This window comes from Hibiscus syriacus, unplaced genomic scaffold (genome assembly GCF_006381635.1).
Source record: "Hibiscus syriacus cultivar Baekdansim isolate YM2019G1 unplaced genomic scaffold, ASM638163v2 tig00012420_pilon, whole genome shotgun sequence".
NCBI lineage: Eukaryota > Viridiplantae > Streptophyta > Magnoliopsida > Malvales > Malvaceae > Hibiscus > Hibiscus syriacus.
The window spans coordinates 128,535-147,792 of record NW_024062275.1 but is presented as its reverse complement, the minus strand read 5'-3'; the positions used below and the strand labels follow the sequence as shown (position 1 = coordinate 147,792).

The following is a 19,258-nucleotide window of genomic DNA, read 5'->3' as shown; positions in this document are numbered from 1 at the left end:
TGGTAACTCCATCACGCAGCACATGTTCTCATAATCTTGGGATTAGTATGAGATTGATGTATACCTTTTCAACTCCAGCTAAGCTACTAGCTTCCCTCCTGGAGAAAAAGGTATCAAATAATACAAAATTTGGAACCAATGATACCCCAGAATCAATAATGGAACCAAACAAGGTGAATGAATTTTCTTCTATTGAATCTGAAACTCTTGATCCCTGTGGCTTAAAACTACAAAGACCATTGTCACGGACGTCTTATGAAAGGAATGATGATCAAGCAGATTGGTCTAAACGATTAAAGGTGGATTTAGATAAATATTATGCTCTGGAGTCCGTTGACTTGTTCTGTGGATATCCATGGAACTCTGCATTGATGCCTAAGTCATGTTCATTTAGCCGCTGCAACAAGGTTATGCAGGAAGGTGGACATGTGGTCCATGGAAACTGGCAAGCTCAGTCGGTGGAAGTTTCAAGAACTAGAACAGGATATTTGCAAGAACTGTGGAAAGTTCACATGGAGTCCTGTGTTGATGCCTCACCGCTTGTTGTGTTCAAAGGTTCTGATATTTATTTATTTATTGGATCTCACTCACATAAGTTCCTCTGCATTAATGCCAAAAGGTATGGATCTCACCCTACTCACTTAGAGAAAACAAATGAATTAATTCTTTGTTCCTTCAGTAGATCTTCTTTACAACTTCGTTTCGTAATGATTCTTTGTTATTAGCATAAAAAAATTAAAAGACCAAATTGAATTTATGATTGCTTTTACAATATTTCCTTTCATCTCTATATGTAGATGCACCCAATTAGTATCTTCCCTTTGAAGACATTGTAACGTAAATTGTTTTGCTGTGGTCATTCTGGTTAATGGAAACAATTGTTTAAGTTGGTGTATGGACATTTAACCATATGAACGTCATGTTTCAGTGTTAAACTGAATTTTAGAAATGTGGGGATGAGTGGGATGCATGTACTTTGTATATCTGCAATTTGAGTGCACATGCTCAACTTCAACGTCCTTATTGAAAAAAATTATTGTTTTTTGAAATCCCCTTTTTTTGTGTGTTCTCTTTTTGTATGTCTGTATTTTATTTCATTAACTTAATGTTTCAGTTCTCTATTAGTTACTGACATAGGAGGCACCATCTGTGTGAATAATTCTTGGGATATCTGAGTAAATATTGGTGTCTCTCTCTCATTGGAGATTTGGTTTCCTTGGAATCAAAGGCTTCATGATGACTTGTGCTGCTGGTTTTATTTCACCATCAGGACAAGCTTTAATTTATGGGAAAAATATAATTCATGGCCAGATACGTTGACTTTTGCATGTATAAAAGAAAGAGAGAGAGAGAGAGAGAGAGAGAAGGAATCCAATATTAATTCATTCATAATGATCCTGAGATCAGCTCTTACACGTGAAAGATGACCTCCCCTCCTGCTCCCTAGAAATCTGGAAACAACTAACCTATCAGAAAGAATAAAGTAGAACAACTGAAGTAACAAAATAACAAAATGGCACTGCTAGACACCATAGATCACACTATTGGAATCAGCCATGTTAACAACTTTCCAGCCAACAGCTCCAACGACTGCAAGCCCCAACTTTCCATTGTTCAAACTGGCCTGTAACACTATGTTGCCCTGATAAATTTTTTTAAGTGTCCATGTCCTGTGATTTTTGGCCATAGGTACAGGATTATGACCTTTCAAGGATTCTCAATATATGGAGTTTTTTAAGGAAAAATTAATCATATCCATGGACAGATACCCATATCCAACACTCAGACCCAAGACCAAGTAACATAGGCTATTGTTATTTCCAAGTTAATTTACATATTCTACGTGACCATATACTGAATTGCACGTATCTTGTATTACCAATTTGTGAGGGATGATCAAGCAGACCATCTATTATAAATTGATGCTAACTGTAATATTATTCATCATTCAGCACTGATTGATTGTTTTATCTCATGTTCCATGTTCTCCATTGGCAATCTTTCTAATATCCTTGCGGTAAAATTTGCCAGATGACTAAGAGATGGGAAGAAATTTAATCATTAGGGTGATGCAGTTAAAGTTTTGAGGAATTTGACCTAGCATGATTCTTGAAATATTATTAATATTTCCTTGCGTGCTGTTTGTGTTCTATCTCAACCACTGTAATACTACTTAATCTGGTTTAGTGGCTTTACCCAGTGGGAAACCAGACTACAAGGACGAGTTGAAGGTTCTGCAGCAATTATAGGAGACTTCTCTCAGGTTGTTTATCATTTTCTTCTCTGTTGTCTTCACTATATAGGTTCCTTTTGCAACTGAACAATTAAAGCTTTTTATTTTTCCTGGATACTTGATGCCAAAGGTGGTTGTGGGATGCTACGATGGAAACATATATTTTCTTGAGTTTTTAAATGGCAACATTTGTTGGACTTTCCATACATCTGGTGAGGTATGTGGTTTAAAAAGCTTTACCATGTTCTTAAGTTTTCTTGTGTTGGAGATGAATCTGCATTGATCAAGGAATAAGTTTCGTTGTGTTGTATGTCAGAAGTGAAGAAAGCTTTGATGTTAGGCCTTGTTGTCGACTTTGAATACCTTTTGCAATTAATGATCAACTTTTATATGTTTGGGATGAATTGTTTGGCAATGTGGAGTGTTTTTTATTTTAATCACTGGTCTCTTTGGAATTGGGTTAAAAAATAATATAAACATTTAATTAGAGCTGCAGTATTTTTGCTTCTTTGTTTTTCCCTCTTTCACCGCCTGCCTTCATATTGAAATTTTAATCTCGCATTTATTCCCTGAGAACCAATATAATCATTATAGGTCGTAAACCATTTTCTGGTTTTCATTCTGCTGTGCAGTAAACATTTTATTTCCTTGCTGATGCTAATTATTCATGTTGAACTTTTGTTTTGTAAATGTGTGCAGGTGAAATGCCAGCCAATTGTGGACGCACATAGGGGATTGATCTGGTAAGAGTTTCTCTAATCACGAATGCTTTTATCTTCACCATGCTGCCATTTTTTTTTTTTTTGATAAGAACCATGCCGCCATTTTCATTCTATTACTTACAATTTCCCAAAGTTCCTTAAGCTTATTTTTCAAGATTATGGTATTCTTCCTTTGCATTAGATGAGCATGGATCTGTAGCATTTTTTTTTGATCAGGAAATTGCATTGGATTGATAACAATGTTTACCAACATCAGCGTCTGATTTCAGATTGTTAATCAACTTCTGGCATTTTCTTTATTTTCTTTTATTGTGGTTTTGATAGTTGGACTTGTTTCTTTGCTAGTGGGTGACAACTTAATCGTATTTTGAATTGTGTAAATGGCTTGCTGCCGGTTATTCATTGTGCAATTTAAAGTTTGGTTAGTAAGGAGCCCTAATATGTTTAAGAATTGATCTTCTTGAGCAAGATGGATAAGGTGATGATCTGAACTTGGATGTGCTTGTTATTTACATATGATGCACTTGAAAGTTTCCTAGTAATTCTAGATGATGTGAAGAAGATATATTTTTGAAATTTTGGATGTCAGCATCTACCTAGGTTTAATAATACAGTGAATTGTTCGGAAAAAGTACCATTTTTTCTAGGATGATTATTGTGGCTGGGATGTCAAACAAATCTAAACTGAGACTTAGGTTCTTACTATATGGTAAATAATTGGAAGGTAGGTGTAAGAAGTTTCTTTCTTCCTCTGCAGCTTTAAACAAAATAGAGATATGTCACAGGGTTACTTGTATGGGGGTGAGTGATATTGACTATATAGCAGTATTTTGGTTTATATCTGCGACATTGACTATTTTGTTTTGTTTTTTTTTTTGGACAAATTCATTGACTATTCTGTTACAGTAGTAAAGTGATAGCTCTTTCATCATATGGATTCTATAATCAGTTTTAAAAGTCGATATTCTGTTCCATTCTCCGGTTAGAGGGGGTGCATGTTGCTTTCTACTTGCAGACTGCAAGTTGCAGTGCTAGAACTTCATGAAACCCAGTTCAATTAATCATTTTGTTGGACAGTTGTTTCCTTATGTTTGGTAGCTATGTTTGGTAGCGGTCGCAATGTTATCACAACTACACATGAATAACTATTATTTTGGTTTCTAATGAGTTGTGTTATCAGTTATTGTTTTCATAACTATTACAACCGACACTACAATCATTTCAACATCATTTGTCACTGCCATGAACATATCAATTACTGGAAATTCCTTATTATTTTACATTTCCAAATTAAGTCAATAACCCGCCTTCAAATTTTGATGACTTATTTACATGATCTAGTCTCTGGAATAACGATATGCAGGTGTGGATCACATGACCATAACTTATATGCTCTTGATCATATAAATAAGTGCTGCTTATATATGCTTCCTTGTGGCGGTAGTATATTTGGATCACCTGCAGTTGATGAGGTGAGTTTTTTCTTTCAAGAATGTACTGAACCTTCAGTTTTATTTCTGATGGACCGTTTTTGAGCACCGTGTTTGTTCAATGTACCTTTTGTTCTCAAACACTATGGTTTTATCTTTTCTTATTTCTCGATCTTTGTGTCATTTCACCCCTAGAATATGACTTGTATTGCATCGTTGTTTTATTTCTTTGTAAATCATCCCGTTGGTTTCTGACATGTCTATTTTTAGTCTCCAGGTAATTTCACTCGGTAGAATTTTAATAGATCGTCGTACGTTTTCTAATGGATTTGTCATTAAATTTGTGGTTTCTTTTGGGTCTTCATTATTGGTTTAGAGTGACAAGGGACTGCATTGAGTCCTTAAACAAACTAAAGAACTAATACATGATATGTTTGATTCTGAATATGTACCATCAACTGGGATAGGGTTACTTGATAAGTGGTTTAAAGGGTTTTGCAAGATTATAGTTGTCTATGATCTTTGGCATAAAAACATTGATGTGTTATCTCATGGCAAACATAAAACACCTAGGGAATAGTTTATTTGTTGGAATTATCCAACATTCAGCCTTGCTAGAGAAATTATTTGAAGCTAAAACAATATGGGTCGGAGGTCAGTGAATTAGCAGTGTATTGGTCTAAGTTACTTATGCCTTATTGGCTAATTCAGATGGTTAATCATGTCCGCAGCTTTTGCATTGTATTACAACTGTAATTGATTTTCATATATATATATATATAAAAGGAAATTGTCTGGTCTTCTTGTTTGACTAATAGAACTTGAAGTATCATAGATTGCATTGTTTTCCCTTACTTATAGTTGTACATATTGTGACCTTTTTGTTCAATCACATTTTACATTAAAGTTTAGACTATAGCTTACAAGTAAATCACTCTAACGGTGTTGTTTATCATCACTTGAGATACTTTGTGGTTTATGTTTCAATAGGCACGTAGTGCACTTTATGTGGCATCTACTAGTGGCCGTGTGACAGCTATTTCAATTAAGGTAAACTGTTTGCTAAATATCTTTTCATGGAATAAAGCAATACAGCCTTGAATGTTATTTTCCTATGTTGCTTTGAGACTTAAAATGCCTATGTCCGATACCCATTTTGACACATTTTCGGACATGACTCATGAGTATGGGATATGACTAGGGGTGTTCAAATAACTGAACTAATTCGGTTAACCGACCGAACCGAATTAGTTCGGTTAATTCGGTTCGGTTACCGAATTAGTTCGGTCGGTTAACGGTTAAGAAAATTTTTAGAATTCGGTTAACGGTTAATTCGGTTCGAATTCGGTTCGAATTCGGTTAATTAACCGAATTAACCGAAATTAAATTTTAAATATTAAATATATTATATATAACATATGGGCTCAGCCCAAACCATTTAAAACCCAATTAATAATTTAAGATCCAATAACTTTTAAACCTAAATCAATATTAATTAATTAAAAAAATTATATAAAATTTTTATTTTATAATTATATATTATTTAAATTAATTGTAAACTGTTTTTTTTAATTAAAAATATTAAATATTTTATATATAACATATGCCCAAACTATTTAAAACCCAATTAATAATTTAAGATCCAATAACTTTTAAACCTAAATCAATATTAATTAATTAAAAAATTTATCTGAAATTTTTATTTTATAATTATATATTATTTAAATTAATTATAAACTTTTTTTGAATTAAAAAACATTTAATTTTTATATAAATTAGAAAATTTTTAAAAAAATCGGTTAATTCGAAAATTAACCGAAATTTATTCGGTTCGGTTAATATTTTCGAAAAAAAAAATCGGTTAATTTGGTTATGGTTAATTCGGTTCGGTTCGGTTTTAACCGAATGAACAGCCCTAGATATGACCCTCTAAGGATTGGCTAAATATGTGGAAACAATTGAAAAAAATTGGCATACCCTTGGATGCATACCTTTATCCAATATTCACACTTGAGTCCCAGTAAGATGGGTATTTGCTTCAAATCATGTTGTAAATAACTATGTTTCTGGACATGATATGTCAAAAGATGTTTTAAATTGAATATATCAGTAGTTACTTTGTCACTAAACCTCAACGAGGTGAATCTCTTTCCTTTTCGATTGTTATGTGCCCTATAATTACAGGAATTGCCGTTTTGCACGCTGTGGTTACATGAACTTGTGGTGCCAGTATTTGGGTCACTTTCCATCAGTTCTCCAAATGGATATGGTACATTTTTTTGTATCTTTCCATCAGCATTTGGGTCCCTTTACAGTATCTTTCTTTTTGTTTGCCGTTCCTAAATATTGTTTTTTATTTTGTAGTCATTTGTTGCTTGGTGGATGGTCATGTTGTTGCATTGGATTCAAGTGGATCCATTGTTTGGAAGGTACATGTTTAAAATCAGTCATTTTTGTTAATAATTTAAAATATTTGACTAAATAGCTTGCAGTTTTCCCTCTTAAGAAAATACTCTTTGTTTTAACTTTGATGCTGATTCTTATCAAAAAAAAAAAAAACTTTGATGCTGATTATTTTTCTTCGAAAATATTTTATCTTTCTCCTAAGTTATTCTCATACAGAGGAGAACCGGTGGTCCAATATTCGCTGGGGCTTGCTTATCTTCTGCGCTTCCTTCTCGGGTAATGCATTTCTTTCAGTTAATATTTAAACTAGTCAAAATTTATCACATATTTAGAGTTTGAGATGGTGAAATTTTGCCATTATTTCTATATCTTGACAGTGATATAAGTGTTGAGGAAAGGAGTCGAGTTTATTTCCCTTGATTTTAACTTTTAATGCCTCTACTTTCTCCAACTACGTCTATATTTATAATCATTTAGTGATCCCACAGAATATGAACATAGTAGAAAATTATGATTCGACTGAGATTCTATATAATTGTCCTACAGGTGCTAATCTGTTCCCGGAACGGAAGTGTGTATTCCTTTGAAATGGTAAGAGCGAGAATTGACTTGATACACTAGTGTACACAAGAAATATGTTTTTGCCACTTATGCCACTAATCTGGTTTAATGGTCATTCTTTTCTGCTATGACTTGAGAATTCAAGCTCATGCCATATTGCCAGCTAAAGTAGGGCTGTAAATGAGACGAGACAGATCGCGAGCTACTCGAGATCGACTCGATCAAGGCTCGATAAATACTCGGATCGAATGGACTTGACTCGGACTCGAGCTCGAGCTCGACTCGAGTTCTTAACGAGCCGAAACGAGCTACTTGATATTCGACTCGAAAAGCTCGTGAGCAGCTCGAAAACATAATATATTAAGATTTTATTTTTTAAAAATAAATTATTAATAATATTAACATTTATGTATTGATCTTTAAAAAAAATACAATAAGATTTTCATGTATTTAAAGTTCAGGTTCGAGTTTGAGTTTGAGGCTTCAATCGAGTTAAGTTTAAGAATTTTTTTTCTTCATTTTGAGCTTTTTCGAGCTGCTCACTAGCTTCAGTTAAAGATTTCGAGTTCGAGTCGAGCTTGAAATTTTAAGCTCGCGAGTTTTCGAGTCTAGCTTCATTTTAGAGTTTTCGAGTCGAGTCGAGCTCAGTACTACTCGAGCTCGACTCGGCTCGTTTACACCCCTAAGCTAAAGTGCCTGAAAAGTCATTCGTCGTGCCAATCAAATATTCCTTCAATATCGATATATGTCCATTCACTTTTTTATTCATTATTCGGGATTGATACACATATTTTAGTACTTTGTTTGTCCACAAAGCCATTATATCTTAACATTGAAGCGGTTTATTAAAATCTTATGCAAAATCCTAGAAAGTCAAGAGTTTCACCCAAAACTCATTTCTAGTTGAAGCTTACAAGTCTCTTTTATTTCTGTTGAGACTATTTTTCCGTTACATTAACCGCCATGGGAGATCACTTCAGGAAAAAGGTGAACTACTCTGGGAAGTAAATGTTGGAGATCCAATCACTGCATCTGCCTATATTGATGAGAACTTACAGTTGGTTTCAAACGACCCCTCCATTTCAGCTGAAAGGTAGACAAACTTCACCAATACTAGAAGATAAATCGCAGACATTTCATTTTAAACAAGTTCTTCCGATATATTTTGCAGATTGGTTTGTGTTTGTACTAGCTCTGGAGGCATATTTTTGTTTCAAATCAACTCGGACGAAGGGATCAGAAATCATCAAAGAAAATATGTAGTGCGGGAATTTGCAAGGCTTAAGCTGGAGGGGGATGTGTTTTCTTCACCTGTTATGATCGGAGGCAGGATATTTGTCGGTTGCAGGGATGATTATTTGCATTGCATTGCATTGCTGTTGAAACCCGAGACTTAGTTGGACTATCGCCGAGGTTCGTGTTTGATCTTCAGCTCTGGAAAATAGGTTTATGTCAACCAACAGCTATCCAAACATCTTAGCTGCAGACCAGCAGACATGTTGGAGCAGACTAGAGATGGAATTACAATGTCAACAATAAATCTTGAAAATCCATATTGTAGGGAGCCAAATGTAAACTTGTTTGATAATATTGTGAACGGAACATGAGAAATATTGCCCCTATTGATGTTTGTTTCCCATTTTTAACCGAAATGTATAATGGATTATACTTGCATCCCTTGTATATGTGTGTATTACCACTTTTGGTTTGTAATCGAGTTCTTTTTTCAATGGAAATGCTGTTTCATGTTGAAGATTTCTTTAGGTACAAATTACTTGGGAAATTTAAAATACAACTGATTATAGATTAAAAAATGGTTGTAATCCGTTATAACTGAAAAACTTACCAAGTGCATAACTATTTAGAATAAATTGAATAACATTTTAGGTTGAAACAAAAATATATGTTTGGAAATCATGTAAATTGCATGACTATTTTGATTGTAACGTTAAAAGTTATTATCAAGAGACCCATGTAACATTCTCGATTGTAACTGAAATTACTCTCAATTGTGTAACTTTTTAGAGTAGACAATGTAACATTTTAGGTTAAAATCCATCGTAACATAATATTTTAGGTTGTAACTGAAAATATTACCTATTATATAGCTTTTTATGGTAGGCATGATAATATTTTAGGTTACAACTAAATTAGCTTCAATTTTTCATGTTCACGACAAAACTACTGATAAAGGTTAAGAGTTCAGTAAATTACATGTTAAAAAAGCTATAAGGAAATACAAAAGCGCCACTTTAACTGAAGTAGATTTGGAGGATGCTAAATGAAAAGTGAAGGACAAATATGGAAAATAAATGAGGAATGGTACATCATATGATGCTCCATTTTGGATGCACTTTCTTTTTCTTGGTGGGGCAATGCAAGTCATCCATGTTAGTGGAGCACCCAAATTTCCTCTTCATTTCACTCCACAAGCTCAGTTTCCCCTTATTTAGTCTTTGCCTGTTGCTTCCATTTGTGATTTCTTTCTTCATTTCATGGCAGTCCTTCTCAAGCTCCTTCACCTTGATGCTCATTTTCTCCATTTCCAGCCTCACTTCTTCTTCTTCCTCATCTTCTTTCCCCGTTTTGTCATCGTCGTAAGCCGCACGCACCAGTGTTTCCCGCAGCTGCAACTGTGCCATAAACAGCACCTGCACCACCACTCTCACCGGTAATCTTTCATTTTTGGTTGCGTGTTCGCAAGCCTCAGCAGACATTTTCCGGAAATCCAACACCTTGCAAACCTGTTCCTTCTCCTTCTCTGTCAAGTAAGCATGCTTTTCCAAGTATATGTCGATGGCTCGGTATGTTCCGTCCGAGTTTCTCTTTGTTCCTAATGCTGCTGCCATGGACATCTCTGCAAGTGAAATGAAAGTGTCTATCACTAAACTTGCATCACAAGCAACTGCTGCCAAGAATTCTTCCATGAGTTCTGCCACCTTGATAAATCCCGAAGCATCAGAGCTATCGTAATTGCCGTAGAATGCCTTCAGAATCCTCCTTATACACTCAATATCATATTGCACGTCTTTGGTATAGCCTTGGGAAGGAATCAATAGGTCCTTTACTTTTGCCTGGTCCAGCTGTTTGCCGATCCTTATCTCGAAACCATTCCTACATCCTGAGCTAGCTTCCAATTCGATTGCGAATCGGAGCATTTCGAAAAACAATGAGCAAGGAAGTAGTTCTCTTCCATGTGGCAATAGCTTCTCCAATGTTTCAATTACATTTCTTTGATATCTCCTCTTGTAAATCGACACGGTCTCCCTTCCGCCGCTGCAGCAAAAGATCCACTTCTTTGCATACCGATAAATTGATGCTGAAATGTATTCCAGCGGGATTTCGTGTTGTTTCATTGTGTAAATGATAGGCTCATATAGCTGCAGAGACAATGTTGTCAAATCTTCTTGCCAGTCCAGAGCAAAGAGCCTCCTCTTTGCATTAGGCTTATCACCACCGTCACCATCATTTCTCGAGACGGTTATTCGTTCCCCTAGATGTTGTGGATTATCTGATGCCTTTGCAATCATAGCCTGCAAGCAGGCATCGAATAAGCCGAGCTGCATCATTTGTTGAAGGGACTTTTCGGACGAGCGTAAAGCCTTGATGATTTCGTTCCAACTGGGGAGGACTCTCTGCTCAAAGAAAGTAACAGCCTTGCTTAATAGATTGTCATTGCAGTGATTTTCATCCATCCCCAAGTGGAATGACAGGCAGATGAGTGGGACAATGTTTTCAGAGGACATGTGAATTGCATATCCATGGCAGAATCTTGCAACGAGCTCGAAAGTGTCCGAATCGGCCGGAATGTCATGGAGCAAGCAAGATAGATCTGCATTTGAGTTCTCTTTAAGTAAGGCAACAACTTTAGCTGATTTTGAGGCCAGAAGTTCCTAGATGGTAAAGATCATATCATAAATAATAATTCAATTCATAAAAGGAGAAATCATTAATGAAATGAAGGTTGTTTCGGAACATTTCTCACTTTGTCCAGGGCAAAAGGCATACTTCCTACATGAACTTCCAATCCCGTAGAAGACGCAGATTTCGACACCCTGAGAACAACAAACAAGAAAGAGTTATAAGGCGGAAACCGGTCGGGACCCGGAAAATCAACTCAAAGATTCAACACCTCGACGATGCATCCGCGTACGGCCTTTCGGTCATGTTGTCCTTGGGTTTCAGCTTTCGAATGAAAACCAGAACAGTGCAAAAACACAGTAGGGTTCCCTTGATCAGTTTGACAATGTTAGGCCAATTCAACTCTTCATAACAACAGCAACTAAAAACATTCATAACATTAACAGAAAATCTTCATTGAAACCTACATATGATGTTTAGAGATTGTTGGACAAAGTGTCTGATCATATGAAAAAAAAAACAGAAAAAGAAACATGGGTTTGGGAAATATACAAAATAGTAATCATAAATTCTTACCTGGATGAAGATAGGGAGAGCAGCAATAGAGGAAGAAAACACTTAATTTTGATTGGTAAATTTGCATTTGTTGAAAAAGATTTGAAAGAGAGAGTAAAACAAACGTTCAGCAACAACACAAATACAATACTGGTTCCTCGGGGGTTCTGTTATTTAAAATATTCTCTTAACAGATTTTTAATAAGAGTCTCAGTTTAATTATACTTCTCCTTTTCCTTATGTACCTTCTTGACAAATTCAACTACTTTATAGTATTTCGGACTTGAACATTAAATTAATTCTTGTATTTTTAGAATTCCTGTAAAGGTAGATATTAGAGATGGCTTAATACAAAAGTAAGTCTCTAAATTGTCTCTTAGTGCTTAAAAAAGTTTTCGTTAAAAAATAAGTATCTAACATTTTATCGGTTATACTTTTAGACACCTACCGTTTATTTTTAAAAATTTTAATAATTTTTAATTAAAAAGAAAAAAGTTTAATCTATTTATAAAAAACCAAACTTTTTACTGAAATTATAAAAAATCCTAAAAAAACCCTAAAATCTCTCATTTCGACCCCTATTACCAACCATCTTCGGCCATCTCCGGCCACCATCGTTATCACCGAACGGTCACCCACCCGTAGCCACCCACCCATTGATCAATCGTCGTCCTTACCATCACCCAAAATCCCCAATATCCAAATCCTTAATTCTTAATTTCAATTTCTTAACTCAAACGGTCACCGACCATCTCCGGTCATCGTCGTCGTCATCGAACGGTTGGGTTTTGATCAGAATAGCACGATGGTTCGAATGGAGGTGGTGGTGTGGCTTATGGACGTCGGAATCAGTCATAATTGACAAACAATGACTTAAAATCTGATGAACCTTTTAACGCTTTTTCACTACAAACTCTGGCATATTACAACAAAATGTCAATGGGTATTTGATCGGGGGTCGACGCCGGTGATGACGGCGGCGGCAGCGGTGACATTCACTGCTGGTCGGCCGACGACTTCTAGAGGAGGGAAAGGGGAAAAGGGTGAGGGAGGGGGCTTCTGCCTGTGTTGGAGAGTTTTTTTTTTAATATATTTTTTTAAAAAAGATCTTAAAATTATCAGCATGTGACACATGTCATTTAACGGAGATATTTAACGACGGTTAACGTAAGGATATCTAAAAATATATCGTTTGGAACATTAGACATGTATATTTAGCGAAAAATTCTTTAGGCACTAAAACGTTTTTCAATGTATAGTTCAGGCACTTGTTTTTATATTAAGCCAGTAGAGATTGTGACCCAAATTCTGTTTGATCTATAGCCCATAAAGTTCACGGTGCGACCTATTTAATGTAATTAATTTATAATTCAAAAGATCAAAATATACCTTGTGAAGAGTGATGAAAATGAAACAAAAACGTCAACTATTGAATAGCGCAGGATAATATAGACTCTGAGTCTTGACTATCCAACTAAGACTGCTGTCATTTAACACCACGTGATAACATAGAATAGTCAATAAAAACACTTAAAACTTGTTAACCTACAGTATCTGTTCTCATCAATCATCTTCCTCGGAATCACTCTTAGAATGCCAAAACCAGAGTTTCCCCTGCTAGGCCTAGTGGCCGTCCTTTCTTTATTTCTACTCCCTCAACCCGTCGCCCGACTGAGAAACGATTGCGGCTCTATTTCATGTGGGAACGTTTCAATCAGATACCCTTTTCGATTAAAAGGTCAGCCTCGCAGGTGCGGCGACAAAAGGCTTGAACTCGTGCCAGAACAATAACTTCACCACTCTAGAGTTGGACAAGGGAAAATTCTATGTCCGAGACATCTTCTATGGAAATTTAACGATACGAGTCGTCGACGCGAGCCTTAACCACGACGGCAGTGACGGTTGCTCCTCCCTCTCAGCTCTATACTGGTTCGGTTTTCCGAGTGCGGGGCGACCCCGTATCGACCTGGATACTGTGCTCGTGAATTCAGCACCATGTTTCTTGTGAACTGCACGATGCCGATGAAATCTGTTGGTTACGTCGAGGCCTTACGAGCTCATTGCAGCACGAATCCATCGGATTCGTACTTCTATTTTTTAGATGAAGAAGCCAAACCACGTGATTTTAATCAATCCTGCACGGTCATAGCTCAGGTTCCGATTATGTTTCGAAGTATCAGAGACCGGTCTACATCGGATATCTACCAAAGACTATTAATGGGCGTTGAGATGTCTTGGAAAGACTAACACATGTTACAAGCTTTCATTGTAAGAATTTTCCAACATTTCTGTTTTATACGTGTACATTATTATTAGGAGATTAACATGTAACAATTAGTCGGTGTAATCATTATATTTTACAAGTTAATTAATTAAATTATTAAGGTGAATTTATTTTGATTATCAAAAATGACGGTTAATAGTTACAATTATTAATTTTGACAAACAATATTTAATCATCGGTTGACTGTTATTAAATTATAGATATATTTTTAAATGAAAATAGAAGTATAATATTTGTTTTATGTTTGTTAAAGATTTATCTTTGAAACTTTGATGATATACTATTATCATGTGCTGAAATTTACAGTATGATTAATGATGTGTATTTTGTTTTGTGTTTACTTTAAAATAATACAACAATATGTAGTTTTTTCTCATTGGTGTATCGTTCATCTCTTTTATTTTTCGTCTTTGTTGATCGGCGCACTACAGCAAAACTGATATGTAGCGGCGTTTTTAGCGGCGTTTGGAGAAGAAACGCCACAAAAGTTAAACATATAACAGCGTTTCCAATCGTAGCGCCATAAATTGATACTTTAGCGGCGTTTTTAGTACAAACGCTGCAATAGAGTTGACATATAGTGGCGTTTTTACAAAAAATGCCGCAATAGGGTGGTAAATTAGCGGCGTTTATACCACAAACGCCACAATAGAGTATAAATTTTGCGGCGATTGAGCCAAAACGCCGCAATAGAGTGGTAAATTCGTGGCGTTTATACCACAAACGCCGCAATATATTACACATATAGTGTCGTTTATTCCTCAAACGCCGCAATAGTGATAATCAATAGTGGTGTTTTTAGACAAACGCCATAATAGTGTTAATCAATAATGGCGTTTTTAGAAAAACGCCGCAATAGTGATAATCAATAGTGGCGTTTTTTAACAAACGCCAGAATAGTGTAATCAATAGTGGCGTTTTTTTGTATAAACGCCGCAAAATGTTAAATATATAGTCCTCATTTTCTCTTACCCGAACCCTAAAATCATTTAAACTCTTCTTCCCTCAAAGATTCTTCTCTGGTACAACAACAACTCTCAAACGATTTCAAGTGACGTCGTCATTTGTATGTCCCGGCGACCAAATTGGGCCTCTCACCGACGTACTATAACACAATTGCACGGTTTGATCCATATAGAGTTTACAAGGACGAAAAACTTAACGATGCGTCGTCAAACAAAGAAAACAACTTTCCTACATCCTTTCCCCACGAATGACCAAAACTAAATTCTACTGAACAATATAGCGAAGACTGTTTATACATAGCTTTAATGTTTCTAAATTGTAATGTATTATGTTGTTAAGCATTTTTATGCATACCTTATGTCTTAATTCAAATGTATGGTTGTTGTTACTTATATAAAGCTACATATATCAGTGAATTTAGTAGATGTAGAGCAGAAATGATTAGTAGATGCAGCAATAAAATAGTTCCTTTGCGGCGTTTTTATTAAAAACGCCGCAATATTCTGATATATAGTGGCATTTGTATAAAAACGCCAGTATTGACATGTACAAACGCGACGTTTATGTTAAAAGCGCAGCCATTACATGATACAGTAGCGGCGTTTGTATAAACAAATGCCGCAATAGTTAAACAATTTAATACCCATCATTCCAAATCCCTAATTTTCGTACCCATTTACTGAATATCGTTCATAACATTCTCTACCAGCGCAAACTTCTCCACCAGTGCAACCACCACCAGCGCAGCCTCACGTTGTCGTTGACCTTGCGTCCTTGACAACCCTTCTCCAATTTGCGTCCTACCAAAAGTTTCTCCACCAACGCAGCCTCAGAATCGAAACGGTTAGTCAACCTTGAACCATCGATCGACCGAATTAAGGGTTGATTGATTTTTATTTGTTTCAAATTTTATGACAATTGAGTTTTGCAGTTGGAGATTGAATACCTGCATTTGTTCAAAAAAAAAATTATTCTTGCCCTCGTTCAAAACATATTAGGTTTCTTGTAAATTCAAAAACTTTACAAATGTAAGAAAACAACTGAAAATTACAGAATAATTCTAATATTTCAAGTTCAAAACTTCACAAAAACATGAAGTTACAGAGAATAAAACAGAGATATTAGTAACATCAGCAGTAAAAGTAGTTAATGTTCAGCAAAAGTTGCTACAATTAAACATTGTTACTGTTAGCATGAAAAAACCCACAGGAGTATACACAATTTTGAAAGGAAATGTACAGATAAAAATTTGATGACATCACTGAAATCATTAAATAAATAAAATGGCGTTTCTTTAAAATCAAAGAGAGAAGATCAAACCTTTGCCTCACTTTAGCATGTTGAACCAGTTTCATTATATGTTGTGAATTGTGTACAAAGAATTCAACCGTGTGTGGAGGGGGTCTAAATCCCCAATCTGAAACTTGGATAAAAGCTTGGTAAGTGACATGTACCTTAGGAGTATGGAGTAATGTGGTAGATAAGTATAGGACTTAAGTGTTATATTGTATAAATTGTAGTTTGCACAATGTTATATGTTTTAGTGTCAAGTATTCTATTTAAAATTTAGAGTTTATGATTTTAGGGTTTAAGGTTTAAATTTTAGGTTTTAGAATTTAAAGTTTTATATTGTAGTGTTTAGCATTAAAATAGACATATATATAATTATTTGTTACACAATATGTATATCAAATACTTTCTCTAAATTAAGACTCGATATGTCACTCAAATACAAAAAAAAAAATCAAATTTATTCAGTAAGAGTCTTTAGAATTTATTTAGCAATCTCAGTTAGAAATTGATAAATCTTGTTAACTAGAAATCTTTGTACGGAAGAAGGAAAAGAGGGGTGGGGGTGAGAATCTGGAGCCTAGACAGTGAGAGCCTATATCGTGTTTGTATATGATCTAATTACTTTTCAATCTCAATACTTTTAAAAGCTCTTATTGAATTGTTGAGTGGAATGTAATGTTTGTGTTAATTCAAATCAGTATAAAAGTCTAGTCTCCATAATGGTCCGTTCATATGTTCTATTTTTGTTAACATTTATGTAATTATCTGTTTCTTTTTACCTTTTTAACTTGCGGTTGGGTTGATAAAAGCGTGTGTCTTGATTAGTTATTCATTGGTTTGGTATGCTTCAGTTTGTATTTATACACTTTTGAAGCAACGAAAATAAGGTAGAAGTATTTCTACTTTGTGTAATGTGGTACTATATAAAAGCCATTAACTTTTCTAACCTGCTTATAAAAAATATTTCTTCCTAATTATATAGGAGATCTTCTTGTCCAGTTTAAGTGCTTTGTAGCCTGAACTTTGCATTACTGTAGCATATGGGAATATTTTACCCACCAAGTTTTCAACATTCCACCATTAGGTTAGTCCATGATATTTTTGTTAATGGATTTGGAGTTTAATGTTTCTGCTTGTTTTCCATGTCTATGTTTGTGCTTGTCTAATGTTTATTCTCCAGTCAACAAACACTGCAACTATTTTTTCTTTGAATGTATAGTAGTAATGTTATCTTTATTGATTCAACTTTCCATAATGCTAGACTTCTAGTTTCTTTCATAAAAGATTGTTTCTAGTTTTGTTGACTTGAACTTGTGAAGCATCTACCACTTAGCAGGGAGGTTTTTCATTGTAGTGGTGTCTTAACTATGCCAACTATATGTATTGTCAGATATTTGCATTATTAAAAATCTTTTGGTATTAAGAACAATGATATTGTTAAGGATAAAGGATGTGCTATCTTACTTGAGAAGTTGCAACGCATCCTTCTGTCTTCTCAGGAACAGTCAACAAACACCCAAGTCTACTGCCTTTGTACCGTCGTGCTGCCCCTGTTCAAAGATCACTTCAGGTTCCTCGCTATAAATTTCATTGTAATTATGAGTGCATATAATATTTGTCATGGAAGTTTATCAATATTTCTCTTGTCATGGAAGTTTATATTTCTTGATTACATTTGATACCTTGGTAGTACTTAAGACACTTATACAAACCTATGTTCAATGTTAGTTTATGATTTGATCATCAATAGAAGTACGTTAAAGTTTAATTTTTCCTAGAAATGTTGTTTGGGAATTTGCTTTGATTTTAGTAGAGGAGACATTGGGAGATAAAGACAAAACGACTGTAGCATCCATTGAATTCCTCGCAATACCTCTCATCATTTGCAAATTACTTGCTAACTCTTAGGCATTTTCCTTATTATTATGTCAAACAAGACAATAATGAATCAATTAAGTGATCAATCTAAATTAGTAGGATACTTTATTTACATATTGTTTCTTGCATGAATATAGGGCTTTGATGGAGGAGATGCTTGAGTGTATGTGTGGGGAGAGATTTGGGGGTTCATTATGTGAATTTTTAAATTGAATTCTTCATGTTATAAATTACTTTAAATTGAAATATTGAAAAGTTGTCGAGTCAGAAAAAGATGCTAAATAAGTTTAAGATTTAAGTCTAACATAAACCAGAAATTACAATATTCCTCTAGTGTCAATTTATTATGATGTGAAATTAAATGTAATGCTTCTGTTTAGGTTCTAAATTTATCTATAATATTAGCAATTAACATTTGAATTTGAATTAAATTGGAAGTACTGAAGAGCCAAATGGAGAAGCGGCAAAGTTTTACAAGTTGCTGAATGAAATGAATGAACAACTTTATGAGGGATCAAAGTTTTCAAAGCTAATAAGAACTTTGGTTTCAAGTTTAAACAAAAAAAAACCCATTGATTTAAGTTGAATAGCTAATATAACATGGTGTTTAATTTTTTTCCATTCCACAGGATATATACTACAAATTAGAGACAATAACATTTTATTTCGTTCTAAGTTCTTAATGCCTCTCTCTGTAACAAGAAACATGAGTCTGTTTAGATGTAAATGCTACATTTCGATGAAACATGTGTAAATATTTAGTTCTATAGTATGCAGTTGTATATAATTCTCGTTATAATTTTTATAAATTAACTGAGATACATTTGCTCCCATACATTTAGTTCAATTTAAAAGTTGTATAATTTACGAGTGATTAGTTTTATACTATGCAAATATTATTATGCACTAAATATGATAATTTAATTCTTCTGTTTAGGTTCTAATTTTATCTATATTATTAGCAATTAACATTTGAAATTGAAACTCCAAAAATACAAAATAGATAAGAGTTGGATGGATTTCTCAAGGGTAAGCGTCGAATATCGAAATGGAGTCGAAAACTTTCTAA

At 34.6% G+C, this 19,258-nt stretch overlaps 2 protein-coding genes across 2 annotated transcripts; one reads left to right on the top strand and one right to left on the bottom strand.

Annotated features, from left to right (window-relative positions):
- Window positions 1-5: 5 nt before the first annotated feature.
- LOC120205398 (putative acyl-activating enzyme 19) lies at window positions 6-8,896 on the top strand (the record flags this gene model as incomplete). The annotated part of the gene is made up of 12 exons (XM_039205285.1): window positions 6-619; window positions 2,188-2,263; window positions 2,364-2,450; window positions 2,933-2,976; window positions 4,319-4,427; window positions 5,376-5,435; window positions 6,570-6,654; window positions 6,750-6,814; window positions 7,008-7,067; window positions 7,338-7,382; window positions 8,333-8,445; window positions 8,524-8,896. Coding segments are annotated over 12 exons (1,584 nt in total), but the record flags the coding sequence as incomplete, so codon positions are not given.
- Window positions 8,897-9,679: 783 nt separating this feature from the next.
- On the bottom strand, window positions 9,680-11,831 carry LOC120205396 (BTB/POZ domain-containing protein At5g17580-like). Its single transcript, XM_039205284.1, has 4 exons — window positions 11,790-11,831; window positions 11,485-11,582; window positions 11,338-11,407; window positions 9,680-11,245 (listed from the first exon to the last, which is right to left on the bottom strand). Exons 2-4 carry the CDS (start codon window positions 11,517-11,519, stop codon window positions 9,680-9,682), a joined length of 1,671 nt encoding a protein of 556 aa, XP_039061215.1. The 5' UTR covers window positions 11,520-11,582; window positions 11,790-11,831.
- Window positions 11,832-19,258: the final 7,427 nt, after the last annotated feature.

Excerpts from the sequence above, each read along its gene's own strand:
- LOC120205396 (XM_039205284.1), bottom strand. The coding sequence starts at position 11,519 with ATGACCGAAAGGCCGTACGCGGATGCATCGTCGAG. Across the intron at positions 11,408-11,484 it reads TACGCGGATGCATCGTCGAG|GGTGTCGAAATCTGCGTCTT; the intron begins GTGTTGAATCTT and ends TGTTGTTCTCAG. Across the intron at positions 11,246-11,337 it reads TGCCTTTTGCCCTGGACAAA|GAACTTCTGGCCTCAAAATC; the intron begins GTGAGAAATGTT and ends TTTACCATCTAG.